Consider the following 23,932-nt stretch of genomic DNA (forward strand, 5'->3'; position numbering starts at 1 on the left):
CCCGCAAACCGTAGGTGCTCGATGCTGCCGCTCCCAGGAGCCCTCCCCCATCACATCCCCCCCCGAGGCCGAGCTCTGTGCTCCCTCGTTGTGCTCCTACAGCACTTTGTATGTAAGTCAGAGCTCACATCGGTCCAGCACCCTCAGCTGGCCAAGTGCTTTGCAGGTATTCGTGTGTTTGATGCTCACCGGAGCCCTGTGTAAGAAGCGTCATTGCGGTCATCGTCATCGCCGCCAGGACACAGCACAGCATGGTGGCTGAAGCAAGTGTGTGGGCTCTGCAGCTGGACTACTTGGGTTCCAGTCCTGACTCCACCACTGTGTGACCCCGAACTCTGTGGCTATGTGACCTTGAACAAGTTGCTTCACCTCTCTGTGCTTCGATGTCTCCATTCATAAGAGTAAACATATCTCATTGGAGCATTGAGAAACCACGTGCAGAGTAAGAAGAACACTACCAGCCATAAGGCACCTCAAAGGGTGGTGGCTATTGTCAATTATAGATAAGGATACAGAAGATCAAAGTCAAGAACACCTAGCTGTCCAGTGGAGCAGGCTTTTATCTCTAAGTCTCTAGACTTCAGATCTTGTGTTTGGGGATTATCTTCCTATCTCCCCCACCCCATCTCCCTTGTCACCCTGTCTCCTAATTTATCCGTTTATGCATCTGCCTGTCCTTCAGCATGGGGGCTCCTCCAGGGCAGTAACGGCATCATGCCGTCTCCCCAGCGCCTGGAACAGTGTCTGTTCCGGTGTCTGAGGGAACACGCAAAAGCTTTGTCGAAGGAATGATGTACTCCGTGTCCCAGGCACCCTGCTCTGTGCTTCCACACGGATTACTTCATCTGAGCCTCCAGACCGCGCTATGGAGTAGATAGAAATCTTTCGACAACTGTATTGGGCTACAATAAAGCACTTATCAGTCTAGATACGTGTGAATACTTGTGAACTCATCATCCCCAGCAAAGATGACAAACATCACCACCCCTAAAAATTCCCCGTGCCTCTTGGAAATCCCTCCCTCCCTCCAATTACAGTTGTCTCTCCGGTGTACAGGGAAGGAAGTCGAGGGACTGAGAAGTTGGCCAGCAAGTGGCCGTTGCAGTATTTGAACCAAGGTGACCTGCCCCTGGCCCGCCTCTTGGCCACTGTGCCATGCTGCCTAGGCAGTAATGGGCAGAGGGCGGGTGCGTGTGGCTGTTTGTAGAGAGGCCCTCCTGGGACATCCGCCCTCCCTGCTGCCCCCGCTCAGGGCCAAGAAGACAATTCATGAAGAGACGGTGAGTGTGCCTGTCTCAGTGACTAAGGGTGCGTGCACATGTGAGGAGCAGGCTGCCACCCCGTAGGGATGTTTGGGTACAAAGGGCAGATGACACAGACAGCACAACGGGACCAGATAAGGGTGTCCTGAAGCCAGGAGCCGGGCGCTGCGGCGAGTGGGTCTCGTGGTGGGTGCTGGGCTCAGCGTGCGAGCGTGTGACTCTGTGACTGTCAGCGTGTGACTGCTGAAGGAAGGGACGTAGCAGCTCCCGGAGCTGGGGGGCGGAAGGCGTTAACTGTGTGAATGCTGGCATGGGTGGGGGGCCCTGGGTCTCCAAGCTCTGGGCTGAGAGAGGTAGTAAACATCAGGGTGACTGGAGGATCATGATGGCGGCTCTGCAAGGATGCTGCAGGGTTGTGGAGGTTTGTGCGGCTCCGCAGTTCAACAAATTCAAATTCAACCAATGGCAGCAACGCCTGTTGTGTGCCAGGCAACCAGCTAGGAGGAGGAGACGTGCACCCAGCTTTCAGCCGATTGGTACTGGCTGCAGGGTTTGTGTGATCACCTTGTGGCTTTTTGGGGGCTGGATGCTTTTGGCCCTTTCTGCCATTAAGTCCTCACGATAACCCTATCCCACTTTGAGGCAAGATGGAGGAGCACAGAAAGGAAGTGACTTGCCCAAGGTGACCCAGCTACTCAGCACCAGGGCAGGATCGGCAGAGCCTGAGTCCTTCACCACCATGCCTATGCTGCGGTGCAAATGTCTGGTCCTGGAGGTGCGGGCTTGCACTTCTGCAAGCCAGCGGCCTTGGAGACACCCCTGCCCCCAACCACGTGGGCTAGAAACCAGGCCACAGACACTGTGCCGAGAGGCCCAGCGTTTGGTTGCTCCTAGCTCTACCTTCCCAGGGACCAGATTTCTGGGCGGAGGAGCTGCTGGGCTTTTGGAAACCCCTAAGCACCCCATCCTCGCCTCAGGCCCTCCAGGAGCTCCCGCCCCCCTTCCCCCCTCCCGGTACTGACTCTCGGCCAGAAGAGGAAAGGCTGTCTCCACCCACCTCTCGCACTCTCCCTTCTCCTTTATAAAGGCCGGAACAGCTGAAAGGGTGGCAACTTCTCCTCCTGCCGCTGGGAGCAGCCCGCCTGCCTCCCCGTGCGCCCGCAGCCTCCCCCGCTGCCTCCCTGAGGGCTCCCCTCTGGCCGCCAGCGCCCATCTTTCATTCCCGAGATAGGGATATTTTGCGCGCACACACAGACACACACGCGCAAAAAGGGGGAAAAAAGCCCACCCTCCAGCCTCGTTGCAAAGAGAAAGCCGGAGCAGCCGCAACTCGCAGCCCGTAGAGGACGCCCAGAGCGGCGAGCGGGCGGGCAGACGAACCGACCGACTCGCGCCGCGTCCACCTGTCTGCCGGGCCCGGTCCAGCGCGCAGCGGGCACGACGCGCGCGCGGAGCAGCCGTGCCCGCCGCCCGGGCCCCGCGCCAGGGCGCACACGCTCCGGCCCCCCCACCCGGCCCGGGCGGGAGTTTGCACCTCTCCCTGCCCGGGTACTCGAGCCGCCGCTGCAAAGCCAACTTTGGAAAAAGTTTTTTGGGGGAGACTTTGGCTTTGAGGTGCCCAGCTCTGCGCTTTCCGACTTCGGGGGCCTTTCCAGAAAATGTTGCAAAAAACCTAAGCCGGCGGGCAGAGGAAAACGCCTTTAACCGGCGAGCGAAGACGAACCATCGACTGCCGTGTTCTTTTTCCTCTTCGAGGTTGGAGTCCCCTGGGCGCCCCCACACGGCTAGACGCCTCGGCTGGTTCGCGACGCAGCCCCCCGGCCGTGGATGCTCGCTCGGGCTCGGGATCCGCCCAGGTAGCGGCCTCGGACCCTGGTCCGACGCCCAGGTCCTCCCCAACCCCCCAACGACGGAGCCCGGGCTGGGGGCGGCGGCGCCCGGGGGCCATGCGGGTGAGCCGCGGCGGCGGCTGCAGCGGCCTGAGCGCCTGATCGCCGCAGACCCGAGCAGAGCCCACCTCCCTCCCCAGCCCCCGCCCCCCACCCTGGCCGCGGGGGCGGCGCGCTCGGTCCACGCGTCCGGGGCCCCGCGGGGCCGGGCCCGGAGTCGGCATGAATCGCTGCTGGGCGCTCTTCCTGTCTCTCTGCTGCTACCTGCGTCTGGTCAGCGCCGAGGTGAGTTGCGACGGCGGCTGGGGCTGCTTCGCTTCATTCATTACCCCCGACCCCTACCCCCAGATCGCCCCCTCCTTTCACTGCAGTGAACTTTGGACCCATGCAGCCCCTGGGTCTGGCGCCGGGCGCTAGGTGACCTCCGAGGGCTGGGACGCGAGGTCCGGGAGGTGCCAGGCTCTAAGAGGAGGGGGCAGCGGTGCCTTTCTTTCCCAGGGGCGATCTCAGATCTCCGAGCTTTTAGGCGTCAGGGGAAGGTGTGTGTGGTCCTGTCTCCCACCCCTCAGGAACCCGAGAATAAGCCCCCTTCTAGCCCAAGGGAGAGGGCTGGGGTGGTGCCGAGGCAGCAGGCAGCGCGTCCTCCCGAGCCCACTCCGACTACAGCTTAGGTCCTGTCCCGGACCCGGCTTGCACGGGAGGTGCGAGCTCGCGCACCGGTGGTGGCAGCCACTCCAGTCTTCGGCGGGGGTGTCCGTGCCACCCTGGCTCCAGCTCCCGGTCGGGCTGGATGCCCTCGGGGCCCGTGCAGGTCTTGCCCGGCCCCAGAGTGCGGTGCAGGAGCAGCCTGTGTCTTGGGCGCGGTGGGTGCCGAGACAGGTTTTGGGCACTTGGGATTAGGGGAGGAGTGGGGGTCTTAGGGAATTCAGCCCCCGGGGCGGTGTGTGCCTGAGGTCGCGCCATACCTGCGCCCGCACCCTGCGAGAGAACGCACCTCTCTCCCCCGCTCGCAAGGTGCGGAGCGCGCCGCCTGTAAAAGCCTAGCAGAGCTGGGGTGTAAAAACGTCTGCGGGAGCTATCAGATTGTATTGAGTCCCCCGCACCCCTCCCAGCCTCACGTAGCAGTGAGTTGGCAAGTCTACCCGGAATCCAGGTGGGAAAGGGGGCGGGGCAGGGAGGAAGCGCGAGGTGCCGGGGAGAAGAGGGCAGCGGGGAGCGCGGCGTGCCTGGGTCCCGTCCCGCCTCTGCTCGGCCGCGGCCGGCAGCCCGCGCTTCGCCTGCTCCCGGGGAGGGCCGGCCCCTCTCGGCCTCCAACGAGGCTTAGGAAGGAGGAGGCGGCGGCGAAGGGGTTAAGGTGAAGAGCTCCGAGGCCGCGGCCGGGCCTTGGGCCGCCGCCAGCGCAGGTTGTTTTGACCACGGAGGAGCCGTCGCCGTCTCCTTTTGTTCTCGGGGCTCCTCGAGGGCCGCCGGCAGCCCGCCCTGGGGCCCCGCCCTTCCGCGGCCACCCCCTGCGGACAGCACCCGGGAGGGAGGACGCGGGGCTCAGCCCGGCAGCCTACAGGCTCCTCCCGACGCCCCCTCCTCTCCGCTCCCGCAGCCCCCCGGGCCGCGTCCAGCTGTTGCGAAGGGGGGCGCCGGCCGGCCCCAGCTGCCGCTTTGCCTCGCCGCAGGGTCTGGGGGCTGGGCCCGGTGCCAGGGCGTCCTGGGAACGGCGGCGCCCCCGTCGCTGCTCTCCGCAGCCCACCCCGCCCGGCCCACCGACTCGCTCACTCACCCCACGCATGCACACTCTTGGCCGGAGGCGATGCTGCGCTCCGGCGGGCGGGCGGGTGCGCAGAGCGACGGGCACGCACTACCGCGGCCGGGTCGCGCGCCCGCCGCCACCACGCCCGTGCACACGCGGGGCACACGCGCGCGCACCGCATACACACGTACGCACGGCCCCCGAACACGCAGCCTGAGCACACGTGCGCGCACACCTACGCACGCACATAGGCACGCACGGCCCCTATACCCCCAGGCACCAGGTGCCCACCCCCGCGCAACAGGTGAGCCCACCGTGGGCCTTGGAACCTAGTTGTCTCTGCAGCGACCCCGTTTCCTTCCTGGGTACTCTGAGGGAATGGAAACAGGGACCCTCCCGTCAGGTCCCGTCTCCACAGCACCCACTGGTTTTTTTGCCTGGTCAGGTCAGCTCGAAGCCCCTCAAGCATTATCCTTCCGTGACTGCTTTTTAAAACCATGCTCATGTGGCCGATAATGGGGGGCGCTGTGATGTTCAGAGTGTTTCTCCCTTCAAATAAGCCCTTCTCTGAACCTCCAAGACTGGATGACCCTGAATGGCTGAGGGGGTTTCCCACCCCTGACTGTTCTATCCTCTTTGGGGATCCCAGCCCGCTCTGGAGAGGCTGGGTGACAGCTGGGGAAGGCCTTCCCAGGCCTGCCCTTTCCATTTCCAGCTTCATCCAGCAACTCCTCCTCCTTTTCCAGAGCCCCAGGGGTATGTGTGTTTGGTGGGGAGGCTACGGCACGGAAGCTGGTGCCTTTCTCCTCACGTGAGTCACAGCATCCTTGAACATGGCCTTCAGGAAGCCACAGTTGTTAGTGCTTTGCAGTTTACCAAGCAATTTCCTGCAGAGCCTGAGTAAGCCTCAGGAGTCTCTAAGGGAGGAGACCTAAAGGGAAACCTATTGACACGGGAGCCAGTCCAGGAGGGCTCGCTGGTGGAGGTCGCCTTGGGATTGGCCATGTCCTTGGCATGCTTGTACTGAGCTTCAGGTGGAGACCTCAGCAGCTGGGAAGGAGGGACGGGGAGCTCTGAGGTGGGGCCTGGCTGAGGGTCGGCTGAGGCCCATAAGGTCCCATCTCCATCAGCTGAGCTGGCTTCCGGGAGGGTGACTCTCCTTGTCATGTGATGTCTCTGGTCTCTGCACCCTTCTGCCGAGAAGGAGTGAAGGGGCCCGCAGACCTTCAGTCACCCAGCTTCTTTCTGGTTTGCTAATGGCCTTAGGTAGTGGGAGACTGACTTGCTGCAGGTTAGGATCAAACAGAATTTGGAGCCTCTGGTGCAAGACCTAGGAACAGTGTGTGTGTACGTGAGAGAGAGAGAGATTGATTCAGCAGGAGTGTAAAGCGGTGCTTGCCATCGGCCTCATAAGTCCCTTTCAGAGTCTTCCCTCACCCCCCCCCCCCACTGAAATGCCCTTCTAGCACAACTATTTTCATTTTCTGATTTATTTAGTTGTTTATTATATGTTTTTTCTCACCAGAGTATAAACTCCCCTAGAGAGCTTTTGTCCTGGTCACCACTGTCTCCCCTGCTTAGAACGGTGCCTGGCCCATGGTGCATAATCTGTAAATATTTGTGGAAAGGACAGTGAATCCTTGCGGGGGCGGGGAGGGAAGGACCAGACACGTATCTAGGGCTTGCTAAGTGCTTTATAAACGCGGCCTCATTCAGTCCTCCCGCTGGGCAGCCAACGGTAGCCATGCTGCCCTCCAGTAGAAGCATCTTCATTTGAGTCCCCCTGCATCGCTCCCTCCCCCCACCCCCTTCTTGAGAGACAAGCACTTCTTTCTTTTCCATGTCTTGGTACTTGGACTGCTAAGATTAGACTGGATAGAGAGAAAGAAACAGAAGGAAAATTAGATCGCAAAGGTTCTGGGTATCTTGAGCTGGGCCTCAGTCTATACCACCTACAAAAAAAAAAAAAAAAAAATGAGAAGGTTGGATCAGCTCAGAGTTCCCTAAGAGCAGCAGAATTACCTGGCCTTTTGAAAATGCAGATTCCTGGGCCCCACTCGGTGCTGGGAGTGGGGACCGGGGGTGGCTGGGGTCAGCGATTGTGATGCGCTGCCAGGATTGTAATTGCTGTCCTGGCCTCTGTCTTCCTGGTCTAACAGTTCTTCTGCTGGAGGGAGACGCGGGAGCCCAATGGGGGGCTGGGCTAACAGTAATAGCGGAGGGTCCCAGGAGCCATACGGCAGGGAAATACTAGGTGGGAAAGGCTGGTTCTAAATGGCTTCTGCGGTCTGCCCAGAGAAGGCTTCTTCAAAGGGCTTGGCTTTGGCATTGACTCTAAATCAGGCCTGAGACTCCCAGGCAGGCGGGCGCTCTGAGGCCTTCTCCCTCTGCCAGCCACGGACAACGCCCCTGCTTGCTTGGGCCAAGCCCGTGTTGTCTCCCTCAGCTGAACAGCAGGCAGGCTGGGGAGTGTATATCTGTGTGTACAGCTGGGGCCCAGGCGGAGGCTGGGGTCCAAGCCCCTTTAATCCGCCAGCCCGGCTGGGAGCAGGTAATTCACCTGGCCTCAGCTAGCTTGTGCCCTTCCTACCTCGCTCAGCTGACGTTAGGGGTGAGGTGGGGAGGAGGCTGTTTGCCTTGGCTCCCACGGCTGGCTGTGCCCCAGCTGCCTTCTTGCCACGCCCTCGCCCTGCCAGGAACCCCAGGCCTGAGATCTGGGGCAGCTTCATCAGGGTGCCAGGCCTCCTTTCCTATCTCCGAGGGGGAGCTGCCCACCTTAAGGAGGCTTCTAGAACCTGTGCCCCGGAAACCCGGGCTCCGGGCTGCTCACCCTCCCACACCTCGAGTAACCTCTGACCCCCAGCAGGTGCCCATGTGAGTCTCTCCCAGGGCATTGCATCCTGGAGCTGACCACAGGCTGAATTTGCCCACCTCTCAGCCACCCCCAGCCCCGGAAGGGACCCACCCACCAGCCCACAAGGCCCGAGGCAAGTGCCAGTGTGGGGCTCAGGTGTCATTTCCTGTGGCCCGGCACAGGGGATAATGCAAAGCTACATGCTCTCCACCTACCCACTATCATCCTCAAAAATGTCCTGCACTGCAGGCCCCGCGCATGCGTGCTGCTCGCTGCTGCCCTCAAGGAGCCACACTGAAGGAATGCATGGGGATCACAGCAGGGCTCATTAACTACCCGTCATTTGCGGGCTGCTCTGCTAGGTGCGATTCCGCCTCCCAATAATGCCGCTGAGGTATTATTAGCCCCATTTAAAAGATAAAGAAGCGGAGGTTGTGTTAGTTTCTGCTGTATAACAAAGTGAATCAGCCATATGTATACATATATCACCATATCCCCTCCGTCTTGCGTCTCCCTCCCACCCTCCCTATCCCACCCCTCTAGGTGGTCACAAAGCACGGAGCTGATCTCCCTGTGCTATTATACTCCAATCAAGATGTTAAAAAAAACAAAACAATTCCATTTATAATAGCATCAATAAGAATAACATAGTCAGGAATAAGATTAACAAAAGGAGTATAAAATTTATACATTGAAAAGTACAAAGCATTGTTGAAAGAAATTTTAAAATATCTAAATAAAAATGACATCCACGTTCATGGGTTAGGATAGTAAATACTGTTAGGATGGCATTAATCTTCAAATTGATCTACACATTCCACTCAATTTCTATCAAAATCCCAGCTGGCTTCTTTGCAGAAATTGGCAATTCAGAATTCATAGGGTTATGCAACCATCACCCATTATTTAATTTTAATAATACTGATATGCACCCAAAGAGAAATATAAGAATTTTAATAACAGCCCTATTCATAATAGCCTCAAAATGGAGACAACCCAAAAATATATCGAGTAAAACGTATAAATAAATTGTGGAATACTTATTTAATAGAATGTAAATGAATGAACCACTACTAAATACGGCAACCTGGATAAGTCTCGCAGATATAATGTTGAACAAAGAAGCCCATTACCAATGAGAACATAGTTCAGAATCAGACAAACCTAACAGTAATAGAAAATGGGATAGTGGCCACCCTTAAAAGGAGTTGTGACTAAGAGGAGATGCAAGGAGAGCATCTCAGGTGCTGGGATGGTCTGTTTATTTCTCAAGGTATGTGCTTACTTTGTGAAAATTAATTAAGCTGTATACTTAGGACCTCTGTACTTTAATGTGTGTATGTTACACTTCGATAAAAAGTTTGACTTAAAAAAAAAAGAAGCTGAGGTTTTAGGTTGTTAAAAGCTTGACTCCAAGAACCCAGGTTTCCCTGGCAGCTGAAGCCCTTGCTTTGTCTTCTACGGAGCTTTTCCATCTCTTCACTGTGGGTGTTTGGGACCAGAGAATTCTTTATTGTGGAGGCTGTCCTGTGCATAGAAGGATGTTTAGCAGCCTCACTCGCCTCCACCTACTAGACGCCAGTAGCATTCCTCTATTTATAACCACCAAAAATGCCTCCAGACGTGACCAGTGTCCCCCGGGGGCCCACCCGCCCCTGATTGAGAACTGCTGTTCATGACCCCTGCAGGGTGGGGAGCTGACAGAAACTGAGGTTAATGTCCAGGCAGCTCCATGGCACTGGGAGGGAGGGGCCCACTCTGCCACTTACGAGTCGTGTAGACCTGTAGCTGTTTACTGAATTTTTCTAAGCCTCAGCTTCCTCATCTGGAAGATGGGAATACAAAAAGTCCAGCCTCTTGGGGTTGGTAGTTGGTATAGCATTTAACTCAGTGTCTGGCCTGTAGTTAGCACTTCACAGAAGTTAGCTGTCGTTTTAGTGTCAAATCCAGGGGCTCTCAGGGTGTTCTGGGCATCCAGTGGCCAAATTACTGAAAAGCACGTGCAGGAATGGGATCTCTGCTTAGAAGAAAGAAAGTGTGCTTTCTCCTTTAGGAGGCAGTGTGCTCGGGGGTGGTCCTCCTGGTGGAGGAGGGGGAGAATCATACAGGAGACAACTCCAGAGACAAGGGGAGAGTCTTTCATGCATTTTACCAGTATTTACCGAGCATCTACTGTGTGCTTCTCCCACCTCTCCTGTCTGTATCCTGGGCTCTTCCCCACTCAGCCTGGGAGGTTGTGGGTTTGTTTCCATGAGACGGCATCTCCTTTGCATCATAGGCTGGGTCCGGGGCATCTGCTAGGTAGGCCTGTTTGGGAGCCTGCCTACTCTGCGTTGGCCGGCAGCAGCAGCGGCAGCCAGCTCTGCAGGGGCAAGGAGGTCTTGGCACGAGTGCTATGTGCCATTTGGTCCCGGGCCTTTGGGCCCCTCTCCCGGGGGGTTAATTGAATCATTACGCAGCCTGGCAGACCTGGCTGGGGACCCCACCCTGGGCTTTCCTCTGCTGCTTCTCCAGAGACCCCCAGGCAGAATTAGAATTGAATCGCATGTTTTCAACCCCTTCTATTTGCAACTGAGAGCCAGGATCAGAGAGGGGCGGTGGCCAACCTGAGTTCACGGGGAGGTTAGTAGTGGTAGAGGTGAAATCCTGCTCTTTGGACTACCAGATCTGGGGCAGACAAAACCCTCAGGAGCAGTGGCCTCCCTTGGGCTCTACTGGAGACCAGCCAGCCGCTTACCGTTCCGCAGGTTGGGTCCTGTGTCCACATTTGGAGACCACCAAAGGCGTGGTCTCTCTGGGTTGGAGGAGGCAGGCCACGTGGAGGTGGGAGAGGAAAGTGAGGGGCAGCTGAGTTGACATCCCTCCCCATCTCACACACGCATCCCCTGGTTTCCCGGCTGTGCCGTTGTGGACCCCCAGCTCCCAGCCAAGCATCCTGCTAGACCCCTACCCTTCTCTCCCTCATACCTCCCGACCGCCCTAGGCACCAGGCAGGCTTATAAGCTCCACGTGCGAATGAAGAAACTCATCTCAGAGCTCTCAAGGAATTTGCTTTAAGAGCGGACATGGCCACACTCCACCCTGGCCTTCTGACTCCAGGGCTAACTCCAGTGGCCAGGCCCACGTGTGGTGGGACCCCTGGAGGAGGTGTTGATAAGTGCTAGAACCTGATCAGTCACCAGGCTCCTAACAGACCTTTCGGGGAGCACCCCGGGGACTGGCCACGAGGCAGGGGGAGGGCGGCGTTCCTTCCTCGAGGCAGCCGTTGGGAAGCCTCTCAGCACTCCAGTCTTTGGAGTGTTCGGTGCACCAGCTGGAGCAGGGGCGCCTCCCTTCTTAATCCAGGGAAACTGAGGCACAGACTTGTGTAACCCAAGGTCAGGCAGTAGTAAGTCAGGTCTGCTGAAACCCCCCCCCGGGGGCTCCTCCCACAAGGCGGAGCCCTCCTGTGTGTTTACGTGTGCACGTGCGTGTGTCTGCATGGGTGTGAGTTCGGACACGCAGCAGATCTCGCGCATTTTCTTTGCCCCGAGGCACAAGAAAGAGGCCCTCGCCTCTTTTTCAAGACCTTTGGCATCAGCCCCTCAGGTCTCCCTGGACCATGGCGGACGGGGCCGTGACATTCCTATGAGGGCTGCTCTCATGTTATTGTAGGACCTGTGATTTCCCTGGAGGAAGCCCGGGCTCCAAATGGGGCCTGTTAAAGTGCTTATTAAGTTTCAAGTGTTTTTGGCAACAGGCCAGAGGGGTTCTAAAAATAGGGTTTGGTTGGGCACGGGGCACTGGGGAGCTTTCAGGGTTCCCCGCTGTATCTGAGGATTCCCTTCCCTCCTCTTTTGAGTGAGAGACTGAATAGATAACGCTAGTACATGTGGCCTCCTGAGACCATCCAGCTCTTCAAGCATCTGTTAAACGCCTTGTGTACCCAGGAGGCTGGGGGTACAGGCTCTGCCCTCAGAAAGACCTGGATCTGAAAGCAGGTTCTGCTGATAATCGGCTGTAGGATTCTGACAAAGGATGTCGCCTATTTGAGCCTCTGTTTTTACCTCTGTCAAATGGGGATTATTCGATCTCCCGTGACAAATGCTGGCTGCCTTTAGCTGTCAGGCGTGGAGGGGAAGCAGAGAGAAATCAGAATGTTGGAGCCTCCAGAACCTGTAGTGTGATGGGGGGACAGATACACGCGATCAAATCTAACTTAAAGCAAGCTGAGGTTCTGTCTGGGGGGGAGGGATGCAGATCTGAGCTGCATCTTAGAGGCTTCCGCAGGTTCTGGTCCCGGGCCTTTGTGGTCCTGGTTGTCAGGACCTGGAATCACCCCCGACCCCTGCCTGCCCCCGGCCTGACTGTCCATTTGTCCGTGGCCAAGGGGCCCTATGGGAACTTGCCATAGGAGGGAGTGTGTGTGCTGGGGGGAAGAGGGCCACGGCTGGGAAGCCCTTGCTCCCAGCTCACTTGGCCCCCCTGTGTCTGCCTGGCAGGGGGACCCCATTCCCGAGGAGCTCTACGAGATGCTGAGTGACCACTCCATTCGTTCCTTCGATGACCTCCAGCGCCTGCTGCACGGAGACTCCGGAGGTGAGTTGAACCCTCGTCCCATGCTCTGGCCCTCCGCTGAGTCCTGGGGAGCCGGGCGGGCATCCCCGCTGCCAAGGGGGGCAGGACATCTGGCAAAGGCATCCCCGCTCCCTTGGCATCCAGAGACCCAGAGGCCTGTGGCAGCCCCGCAGGGCTTGGCCACACCTGTCCCAGGCAGGGCTGAGTAGGCGGACGGGTTGCTACCTGGGATGTGGGGTGTGGCGGGAGAAGCTCCCACATGTGGCTCTGGCGGGGTGCAGAGGGTGGGGTGCCGAGAGGAGGGGCCGGGGAGAAGGTACCCAGGGCATCTGCCGAATGTGCATCCGGGTGTGGACTCAGCCGGGGAGGGTGGTGCCAGGGGCCTCTCCCTGCCCCTCCGGCCGAGGGCCCGGCCTCTCCAAGGTCTCCGGGGGACACCTGGCCCACACTAGTGGGCAGCCCTGCCCTTGCCCAAGAACGCGCTCAGCGCATGGGCACGTGCTTGGTGGCACACACGTGGCGGGGCTGGCGGGCTGGGTCGGGAATGTATTTATAAACGCTGCCTTCAGAGCAAATTCCATTCTATTCTAACCTCTGGCCTGTTCCCTGGAGCCCTGGTCGGCAGCCCCCCTGCACCCCCAGCTCCCCTTCCCTCTGGGGTTTTGTCTCTTTGTCACTTTGTAATCCTTGCCCAGACTGCTATCTACGGGGGACAGCATTTCCTGCCTTTGTTTCCTCTCCCCGTTGGGCCCCTGGCTCCCTCTCAAAAGCATTCCCGGGCCCTTTCAAACCCGCCTGTGCTGGGGGCTGGTGAGGCAAGCGGGAGGGGGCCCCAGCTGGGCCCACCTATTGTTCACCAGGCCCCCCGCCCCACGTCTCCCACACCTCCCACCCCATGCCCGACTGGCCAGCCCTGGTCAACACAATGGGGCAACTTCCAAATTTAGCCTCTTTGCTGTTTCTTCCCAAGGCCCTTGGCCCTCACCCTCGGGCAGCCCCTGTGTACCCCGGGTGGGAGTCGGGAGCTCCGAGATGAGGTTTTCAATAGCAGGCCTGTTTCAAGGCAACCGTGTGGCTATTTTTTCCTAATCAACTTAACCTTTCCACAAAGCACATCTTTTCCCCATCTCCTCCCCACCAGGGACATTCCAGAGATGGCAGAGAGAAAGGAAGGGAGTGAGAAGGACAGACAGACGTGCTGACGCAGGAGCAGTAGGCTAGACGGAAAGGCACCAGTTATAGCACAGTCTCCTCCAAACAGGACCCACTGGGAGCCTGCACGGATGAGCTGGAGCTTTGTCCTGGGCAGGGCCAGCGGGCCGGTGGGCTGGGGAGACAGCGGGAGCGTGAGGTGCTGCATGGAGGGAGCAGGGCTTGTCCTCAACCCTCGTAGTTTATTTGCTGGCGCTGCAGCCGTCAAGAGATAGAAGGGGCTGCCCACAATTCGGTGAGGAGCTCGACGTCTCTGCAACCCTCACTTCCCGCAGCTGCTCCGGCCGCCATCTCTAGAGAGAGGGATGCGTCCAAGGAGTGCCAATGATGCTGAGATGAGGGCCACCCAGGATAGAGAAGGGAGCTGTGGTTTGTGACTTTAGGAATAAATGGACAACTTAGGGCAGAAGTGGGGCAAAAGGTTAGGGGGAGAGGGACAAACACGGTGAAAGACTGGGGGCTGGAGAGAGACTAGGGCCAAAAAGGGGGCAGGGCAAGCGCTCCCCCAACACCCACCCCCTGCCCCACCAGGCCTGGCTATCCACCCCCTGTCTCTGCCTTCAGCCTCCACCCCCATCCCTCTCCTTCCCTCCCTCTTCCCCGCCCAACTGGGCCATTGTCCGGGGCTCCAGAGGGGCTGTGTCCAGGGCATGCCGGTCCCCCCTGGGGATTCTGGGAATTTCTCCATTCAGCACTTCCTATGGGAACGCTGGGTGGAGGGGCACTGGAAACTGGCCTTCAGAGCTCTGGGTCCTCACCCTGCCCTGGAGGCCAAGGAGGGTTCTCTTACAGTAGCAAAGGGGGTGGGTTATTTTTAACTCCATTGACATGGGTTCTGTCCAAATATGTGGTTGAAGGGCCCGGAGTGGGGCTGATGATCCCTTGGCGATGCAGTCAGGGCCCCACCACCCTCTGGGCCGCATGGCCACCCTGGGGCTTGTCTGGAGGGGCCCCTCCTCAGAGCTAGGACCCTCAGGTTTACGGGGAGCCAGAAGGGGAGACTGTTTTCTGGAGTGGTGTGCCAGCGCGGGGACGGGGAGGGAAGCAGTCCTCCCGCCTGCCCTGGAACCCACATCCGAGCCCCCAGAGCCGCGGTCGAGCCAGCCAACAGTTTGCAGAGTGTGTCTGACCTCCTCTTACAGATGAAGACGGGGCTGAACTGGACCTGAATTTGACCCGGTCCCATCCTGGAGGCGAGCTGGATAGCTTATCCCGCGGGAGAAGGAGCCTGGGTAAGACTGAGGGTGAGAACGGTGGCCTCTCAAAGGTGGGAGCCAGGGAAGAATTGGGGATGCAGCCAGCCCGAGGCCAGAGGGCCTGCTCCTTCGTGCTGACACTTAGGACCGAGTGGAACTGAAGGAGCACAACCATCCTTAAATACCCTCTACCGAGCAGCTAAGTCATCATCCTCCCCCCACCGACTCACACTGTTTTCTAAATATAGTTCGTTAAAACCTCATTGGTTCATTAGTTCAACCTTGGAGGTAGAGATTATTAACCCCACTTTATAGAGTTGAAAACTGGGGCCCAGAGAGGGTAGAAAAGCAGCTGAGGTCACACAGCTAGCAAGTGGTGGGGCTGGGATCCTAAGCGGCTCTTCTTGCTTGAACGCAGTGCCGCTGGCAGGCTGCACGCCTCCTCTGCAGTGCTGTGCCTGTGGCAGCAGGCATGAAGCAGAGGAGGGCGCAGGTCACTGGGTCCCACAGAAGCTTTCTTAGGGAGGCGGGTGCCCGCTCCAAGCCCCTCTTCCTCTCTGCCCACCTGCAGTCCCCAAAATTCTATAGACCGTGGCTGGGGGGCCCGCCACGTAAGAGTCAGGTGGCCTGAGTTTCACTCTTTGTGAATTTGGGCGGCTAATTTAGCTCTCCGAGCCTCAGTTCCTCTATATGTGAATAATGACAGCATTGACTGTAAGCCTGCTGTAGGCCAAGTTTCACTCACTCCTTTATCGGCAAGTACAGTATAGGAACTGTTATTTTCCCATTTCATAGGTGAGGAGACTGAGGCTTGAAAGAAGCAAAAACGTAAGAATAGATCACAGTGTAAACAGCAGTGTGAGAGTGGCTACAAGATAATACACAAGTAAGGGCCACATGCCAGGCAAACTCATAAATGTGTGAAATCATCGAATAAAATGCTTGAGGGCTGGTGGGAGGAAACTGACGCGTACCCCACGCCAGCGCTCTCAGAACGATCTCACTTGATCCTTACAGTGGTTTTGGGGTGTAGATCTCATCATCCCCATTTTTATTTATTTCTTTGGCTGCATTGGGTCTTTGTTGCGGTGCGCAGGCTTCTCATTGCTGTGGCTTCTCTTGAGGCAGAGCACGGGCTCTAGGCGCTCAGGCTTCAGTAGTTGTGGCTCACGGGCTCAGTAGTTGTGGCTCCCGGGCTGTAGAGTGCAAACTCAGTAGTTGTGGCGCACGGGCTTAGTTGCTCCGCGGCATGTGGGATCTTCCCGGACCAGGGCTCGAACCCGTGTCCCCTGCATTGGCAGGCGGATTCTTAACCATTGCACCACCAGGGAAGTCCCTGATCATTCCCATTTTGCACGTGGGGAAACTGAGGCCTCAAGCCTGTCAGCAGCCTGCCCAAGTCCTGTGGCTGGTAACCCTCCACACTGGGGTTGAAGGAGATGGGACAGGCCAGCGTTTCTGAGGACGAGCGGTCCCAGAGGGGCTCCGCGCTGAGCTTTCCTGTTGGTGGGGCTTCTGGACAGGCCTACCACCCTGATGGAGGTCCCCGTTCCCTCCAGGTTCCCCAACAGTCGCTGAGCCAGCCGTGATCGCCGAGTGCAAGACACGCACCGAGGTGTTTGAGATCTCGCGGCGCCTCATAGACCGCACCAACGCCAACTTCCTGGTGTGGCCGCCCTGCGTGGAGGTGCAGCGCTGCTCCGGCTGCTGCAACAACCGCAACGTGCAGTGCCGCCCCACGCAGGTGCAGCTGCGGCCCGTTCAGGTACCCAGGCCTCAGCCAGCCCGAGGGTAGGGGGCGCGGGACTCGCTGACCAGGCTTCGGGGGGCGTCCAAAGGCCTTCCTGGCGGGCTCCGGGGCTCCGTCCAGAGAGGGCCGATCTCGAGAAGCTCCCTCCCGACAGGTGTGCAAAGGCCGCCCATGGGTCCGCTGAGGCCATCCAGGCTGCAGTGACCATGAGGCACAGACAGGCCCCTGCAGTGGGGCCATATGTAAAGGATGCTGCCTCCTCCTTTACAGGGATCAAATCCCCAAACATCCCTGGAACAGACAGGTCCACAAACATATCGTACACTCAGAACATTCTGGGCAGCTGTTCAACTTCCCTCAAAGATCTCCCCTATTCAGGGCTCTCAGTTTTCTTCAATCCAAACAGAGAGAGGCTCAGCTAGGTGCCCCAGCATCTTTAACACCCGCCCATCTCCCTTTGACAGGTCGTGTCTTTAGCAAGGAGGGCAGAGAGACCCCCCCCAGGCAACAGACCCTGCAAGAGCTGGGGCAGCCCCTAGCAGAGAGACAGAATGCTGAATCCTGTCCCCTTTCTGGAAAGATTGGGTGTACACTCTGACTCAAGGGAAATTTTAGAGTAGAGGACGTCCTGGGGAGCTCCTGGTCTCACACGGGGCAGGGCCAGAGAAGTCTCAGCTGTCTTCTGATTTACATGGAAAGGTTTCTGCACCCCTGGGGGCAGCCTCGCCCACACACCAGCTCAGGCTGGGCCGAGCTGCTGCTGGGCGGTGGGCACGCCTCTCCAGGGCTCAGGACCGGCTTGGTGCTCCCCACCTACTCTTGCCAAGTGCCCTGCCTACCTCTTCACACTCCCCTCCCCTATGGTCAGCCGTGGCCTTGCCTTGCGCCTGCCTTCCATCCCAGGCCTGGGCCTTGGGCCCAAGATTACCAATGTCACTTTCTACCCCGGCGCCTACTGTCATGGTATCTCCTGTCCCCAACACTGCCAGCTCTGTGGATGGACACCTGACAGCTGACCTCCCCCTTCCCGCCTCCCTCCTGGATAAAGCCTCCCCCCACTTCCTTCCAGACAACCATCTCCCCGCCTCTGCTGCAGCCCCTGACCTTGGCTGGCGCTCAGGGAATGAGGACACCACAGGCCCCACACTTCACCGGGAAATGCCTTTCTCCCTCTCTAGGGGATCTGAGGGGGGCTGCCGGAGACCAGGTCAGGGGGGCTTGTTTTGATGGAAAAGCTACGAGAAGAGCAGAGGGCAAGGTCCTGCCATTGTTTGGGCCAAAGCGTCTACCCTGCTGCAATCCAGGCTTTCGAGGAAAGATCACCACAGGGGATGCTGGGTGGCAGAGCGGGCAGGCAGCTCTCTCGGCCCCTGCCTGTGTGGTCTTACGGAGCCACTTTGGTGGTTCTGTCTTCCAGGTAAGAAAGATTGAGATTGTACGGAAGAAGCCAACCTTTAAGAAGGCCACGGTGACCTTGGAGGACCACCTGGCGTGCAAGTGTGAGACGGTGGTGGCACGACCCGTGACCCGAAGTCCCGGGAGTTCCCAGGAGCAGCGAGGTAACCGCCCATCCAGGGTCTGCCTCTAATTGCTCAGCCCCCTTCTTCTATGGCAGCTGCCGGGGGCACGCTGGGGGAACTGGATCTGGCCTGCCCCCGGTTAAGTTCACCGGAAGCCTTCCATGTCACTGACAACAATCCAGGTTCCTCCCCTGCCTGGGAGGCCTTATGTGAGGATGTAGCCCTCTGTTGGCCCTCTGGCCTTGCTGCCAACCAGTCCCCCTCACTTATGCCACCCCAGCCAGGTTGGCCTGTTTGAGTGGCCAAATAGGTTTCTGCCTCAGGGCCTTTCTTTGTACACGTCACTCTGGCTGAAATTCACTCCTCCTGGCTCTTCACAAGCCTAGGTCCTGCTCTTCACTTGGGTCTCAGGTCAGAAGTCACCTCCTCTGAGAGGTCTGCCGGCCGCCCCATCCAGAGCAGCCCCCATCCCAGTCTTGCTTCCGTAGCCCCCTACTTTGTTTTGTGAGTGCATGAAATGGTGGGAGGAACCATGGCCTGAATGAGAGAACACCCTAAGGCATATATCGTAACCAGATATTTGACGACTTGTCCTGGGGAGGAGAAATCAAACTAATTCCTTGTAGCCTTGATGAGGGAATTAGGACCAGTTGGGGGGAAAATCACCAGAGAGAGATTTTAACTACATATATGCAAAAGCTGGTGATCAGTCAGGAGTCCAAGATGGAATTGTCTGCCTTGTGAGGTGGTGAGTTCTGTGTTCCGGGAGGTATGCAAGTAAAGGCTGGGCAACAATGTAGCAGGGATGTGACAGATAGGGTTCAAACACACAGATAAGTTGGAACTGGAATTCTGTTCCTGTCCTTAGATTTCACGAATTCACAATTTCAGGGGTAAGTTTGACTTAAAGAGTTGAAAGGGACTAAAAAAATGGTCCAGTTGCCTCCTCTACATCTTATGGAGGAGGTACCTGAGGCCCAGATAAGCTGAGGTCTTGCCCAAGGTCACACAGCCAGTTCCAGGTAGGGGCATAGCTAGAATTCAGGTATCCTGAAGTTCTGTTCTTGGCTCTTCCCTCACCCTGACAGCTGTCACTGGCTCTTAACTTGCCTCGTCTTTTTTTTTTTTTTTTAAGGATTTAAAAATTTTAGAGCTAGAGATGATCTTACAAGTCAGTCCTTCACTGTTACTAATGGGGCTGCTGGAGCACAGAGAGGTTAAGGGACTTCATGAAGGTAGCACAGCGGCAAAGCTGAGCCTGGAACCCAGGTCTTGGAACATCTAGTTTTGGGTTCTTTTTTTTTGGGGGGGACGCGGGCCTCTCACTGTTGTGGCCTCTCCCGTTGCGGAGCACAGGCTCTGGATGCACAGGCTCAGCGGCCATGGCTCACAGGGCCCAGCCGCTCCGCGGCACGTGGGATCTTCCCGGACTGGGGCACGAACCCGTGTCCCCTGCATCGGCAGGCGGACTCTCAACCACTGCGCCACCAGGGAAGCCCTAGTTTTGGGTTCTTTTGACTGTATCTTGCTGCCTTTTCTCCTTCTAGGAGAAAAGTAAGGATCAAATGAGACTCATTAAGTTAATAGGATTAGATGAGCATAAAAAAATCATGCAAGTGACTGTTTGGATTTTCAATAACTTTCTTTGGTTAGGGGACAGGACAATCTCACTGTTACTTCTTACTAACGAGCCTCCTGAAGACAGGGCCATCTCAGCCTCTTCCTCCTGTTCTAAGAGCTGAGCTGAGTCATGGATGACCTAGGAAGGCTGAGAATTCAACAGCTTCAAACTGACATGTTGTAAATTACTTGTAGAGTTAATATGGAGAATGACTGCTGTTCAGGAAAAATTATATTCTTCTTTATGTTTAGAATGGGGTTCTTTTCACTGCCTTTGTTTCATGTGATTTTCTGAACCAGTTTCTTAGGAGGCATGTTCAACCACTTGACGTGTAGGTCTTGCCATTTTAGTTTCAGCATTTTGGCCCAGGGCGACAGTTCCTGTGGCAGCTGGTGGTGTGGCACGTGTGATAGTCAGTGTCAGACCTCCTGGGCTCAAATCTCTGCCCTGTCACTTATGAGCTGAGTGATGACCTTGAGCTTTTGCTCAGGCTTTTCCCAGCCCAGTGTCCTGCTGGCGGCCCTGTCTCTGGCCCTTTAATGGCCCTCTTGGGCAGCCTCCCTCAAGTGAGGACCTGAGACCCCACTGAGTTCCTAAATTTCCTACTTGCAGCAGTGGGGTAACTGCCTCATGGGAGCCTGTGTCTGTGAGGTGGGAAGTCAGGTGTTGGCCCCAAAGTAGCTGGGCGGGCTGGGGAGAACTCTGGAGGCTCCCAGGAAGAGCCAGGCCTTGAGCTTGGCAGAGAAGACTTTCATTGCTAGGGTGTCTACCTAGGAGCCCAGGAGGAAGAGAGACATAAGTGCTCATCTTGACCAAGACTGGCAGGCACTGTGATTTACAGCCCAGTGGTGATTCCAGAGGCAGATCCCTGCATTCAAACCCCAGACTTTCTGTCTCAGTTTCCTCATCTGTTAACTGTACAAACCTATACCTGCTGTGAGGATAGATAAGCTTAGGACTTTGACAGGTGCGTGCTAGCTAAGGGTTTCTGGCGATTTCCATGTATTACCTCCTAAGCCTAGGGGGCCAGGGCTGCTGTTCTCAGTTTTAAAGATGTGGGAATTGAGGCACAGAGAGTGTATGTGACATTCCCCAAAGCATACAGCTAACACCTGGGAGAGCCCAGTTTGGACCCAGGTGGTCTGGCCCGCCCCACTGTACTGCCTCTCGGAGTGGCTAGGGCCAGGCAGACGACAGGTGCAATGGAGGGAAAGGCCCAGGTCAGTGGTGGAGGGGTATGGTTATGCCCGAAGCCTAGTGGCTCCCCCATCCCATGACCGGAAGAGGCTGAGGTTGGTGGGAGGAAACCTCAGTAGGGGGTCAAAGGAAGGAAAAAAGAAACAAGTGAATAAGAGCAGCTGCTGTTTGCTGATCACTTCTCTAAACTTAGCGGCTTAGGACAATAGTCATTTTCTACGCTCTCTCCGTCTGTGGGTTGGCTGTGCTCAGCTGGGTGGTCCTGGTGGCATCTCTTGCAGCTGCAGTCAGTTATCTGGAGGCTGCACTAGGAGAGCTGGGCCTCTATCCCTCTCCCTGTAGTCCAGGGCCTCTCCTCCCCGTGTGGCTCCCACATGTGACAACCCCAGCAGGCGAACCAGACTTCTTATGTTATAGCACAGGGTTCCCCAAAGTGCAAAGGTGGGAGCTGCCAGGCCTGCTTAGGGCTCATGCCTGGAACTGACCAGCACCCGTCTGCCTCATTAAATTGGTTAACAGATCCAAGTCCAGTCCAGGTACAAGGGGCGTGGAAATCAGGGGCATATCAGTGGGGTAATGACAAAGAGCTTGAGGCCAGAGTTCATCTGCTCCCCTCTGTGTTTGCCAGCATATCGTCAGTTATTCCTTCCACTAGTCCTGTGACGTGGGCAGTTCGTTATCCCCATTTCACAGATGGGGAAGCGGAGGCACAGAATGGTTCAGTAATTGTCCCTAAGGTACAGCTGGTGAGCGGTGGAGTTGGGATTTGAACCCAGGAGGTCTGGCTGGCTTCAAATCTAGACTCCCCTCCCACCCCTTCTCTCAGCCCAGAGGATATGGGGAGGTCTGTGGCAGGCCTCAGTCAAGGGGATAGACACCCCCAAATGCCCGCCATTGTTCATCCACCTGCTAACCAGACCTTTCTTTCTCTCAAGCAGCCAGGACGCCCCAAACTCGGGTGACCATTCGGACGGTGCGAGTCCGCCGGCCCCCCAAGGGGAAGCACCGGAAGTTCAAGCACATGCATGGCAAGAAGGCGCTGAAGGAGACCCTCGGAGCCTAGGGGCATCTGCAGGAGAGTGCGGGCAGGTGAGGGCCCGGCGGGGAAACTGAGGCCCAGCACCCTGTGTTCCTTCTCCCTGGCCTGTGGCTTTGGCTGAGGAAGGGGTGGGGGGAGAGGCATTTTCCCGTACAAAATCCAGGCTCTAAGCCTTGATCTCCTCTTCCAGTTATCAGTGGAGTTTTTCCACGGTACAGGTTGGGTGAGAGGCTTTAGGGACCCCTGCCCAGCTGCGTCTCAGTATGCCCTAAGAGGATGGGAGGTCTAAACCTCAAATCTTCCAGCCCTGAGCCCTGCTGGAAATCAGGGGCAGCCGGTTGATCCCAGCTCCCTGCCCCCGATTGCCTGTAAGAGTGGAATGGAGCCCTAGGCTGTGTCTGATCCCCGTGTTCCTCTGCTTGGCCTACAGGGTTATTTAATATGGTATTTGCTGTATCGCCCCCATGGGGTCCTTGGAGTGATAATATTGTTCCCCTCGTCCGTCTGTCTCGATGCCTGATTCGGACGGCCAATGGTGCTTCCCCCACCCCTCCACGTGTCTGTCCACACTTCCACCAGTGGGTCTCCCCTCAGTGGCCTCCAGCATCTTGCCCAGAAGCTCAAGAAGGAGTTGAAGGACCTGGACTCCATCGCTGTCTTCCTCTCCTGACCTGGAGAAAATGGGATGAAAGTGCAAGAGAGACTGATGGGGTCGCTGTTGGGGGAAAGGAGCTTCCTTCTCCAGCGCTGTGGACTGGCCTGAAACCCTGCACGTGGGCCTGAGGACCTCTCAGCATGGCCTGCCTGGTCCCTGGACCCGCAGCCAGCTCTGACGGGAGCACCCCCAGGCAGGCCAGGGTACTCGTACTCCTGTGGCTGAGACCATGTTGGGGAGCATAGACTGGAGAAAACCCCCTCCTGTGATGCCCAGGCCCGGTCATCTCCCCTTGGTTACCTCTGCTCACAGTGGCTTCTTTTCATTTGATACGTTTGAATTCTTTGAAGATGCGGACTCTTCCAGGCAGGGGTGGCCAGAGCACCAGGCAGCCGAGTGCCCTCTCAGACGGGTTAGAGATGAAGTTTGCTCCGGAGGTGGTTGGAGATGGTGACCTGGGCATGCAGTGCCTCCTTCCACTCCCCCTGTTCACTTTTTCCTCCGTTTCATCTCTCTACCTCCACCCTGTGTCTCCTCCTGTCCTGACCCTTCAGTCTGCTCCACCGAGGGGCTCTTGGACCCCTTATTGAGGCCGCAGATAACCCCAGTCACTGCTCTGTAGGACAGAAGACCAGGGCCCAGGGCAGCAGGGGGCCTGCCTGTCATATCCCAGCCCAGCCAAGACTGCCATGTAAGGTTGTACAGGGTGTTTACTGCACAAGGGCACTGCATGCAGGGAGCACAGGTCACACACAACTGTAGACATGGCCAATTTGTATATTTATTATGACAATTTTTTGGCAGATGGAGGTAAAGTGTCTTGAGGAAAGGGATCCTTTTCCTAATTGACACAAAAGCTCTGTGTGGACTGGCTGTGCCTCTGACCCAGCCCACAACTTGGAGCGGTCAGACAGGACTGAGCCCTTGGTGGCGGACAGGGGAGCAACACTTGTCCCTGTGGCCTCCATTTCCCCAAGTCCTCAGCTCAAGCAGTCTCCCCTTTAGGTGGGTGTGAAAAACCCAAGAGAAAGTCTCCAAGGGTAGGGGGTAGCCCTTGCTCCGCCCCTGCACACGCCCCTCTTCTTAGATCTTTTTGAGTTCCATCTCTGGTGGCTCCTCCCAGGAAACCAGCTATTGGGCTGGGAGTGGGGGAGAAAAGGGAAAAGATCCCCAGGGCCCCCTAGGGGTGGGGTCTGAGCTCCCACCTCCCTTTCCACCTTCTACTGCACTTTCCCCCCTCCCCCCATCTCCCAAATCTGCTTCCTTCAGTTTGTAAAGTTGGTGATTATATTTTTGGGGGCTTTCCTTTTATTTTTTAAATGTAAAATTTATTTATATTCCGTATTTAAAGTTGTAAAAAAAAAATAACCACAAAACAAAACCAGATGAATCCGCTGGAGCTCTGTCTGTTGGCACTGCATGTGACAATTACCCTT

General features: G+C 57.1%; 1 protein-coding gene across 3 annotated transcripts; it reads left to right on the forward strand.

Annotated features, from left to right (window-relative positions):
• The first annotated feature begins 3,372 nt into the window (after positions 1 to 3,372).
• Positions 3,373 to 23,880, forward strand: PDGFB (platelet derived growth factor subunit B). 3 transcript variants are annotated; one of them, XM_065887090.1, is made up of 7 exons: positions 3,373 to 3,436; positions 12,231 to 12,327; positions 14,661 to 14,750; positions 16,274 to 16,479; positions 17,882 to 18,023; positions 21,741 to 21,891; positions 22,272 to 23,880. In XM_065887090.1, the coding sequence occupies exons 1-6, from the start codon at positions 3,374 to 3,376 to the stop codon at positions 21,863 to 21,865; spliced, it is 723 nt and encodes a 240-aa protein (XP_065743162.1). In that variant the 5' UTR covers position 3,373; the 3' UTR covers positions 21,866 to 21,891; positions 22,272 to 23,880. The 3 variants fall into 3 exon arrangements, with proteins under 3 accessions (XP_065743162.1, XP_065743161.1, XP_065743163.1); XM_065887091.1 differs by lacking the exon at positions 3,373 to 3,436 and adding an exon at positions 3,454 to 3,568 and having other exon boundaries at positions 22,272 to 23,689; XM_065887089.1 differs by lacking the exon at positions 22,272 to 23,880 and having other exon boundaries at positions 3,374 to 3,436; positions 21,738 to 21,865.
• The last annotated feature ends 52 nt before the right edge of the window (positions 23,881 to 23,932 follow it).

Source organism: Phocoena phocoena, chromosome 11, assembly GCF_963924675.1.
Source record: "Phocoena phocoena chromosome 11, mPhoPho1.1, whole genome shotgun sequence".
Lineage (NCBI taxonomy): Eukaryota > Metazoa > Chordata > Mammalia > Artiodactyla > Phocoenidae > Phocoena > Phocoena phocoena.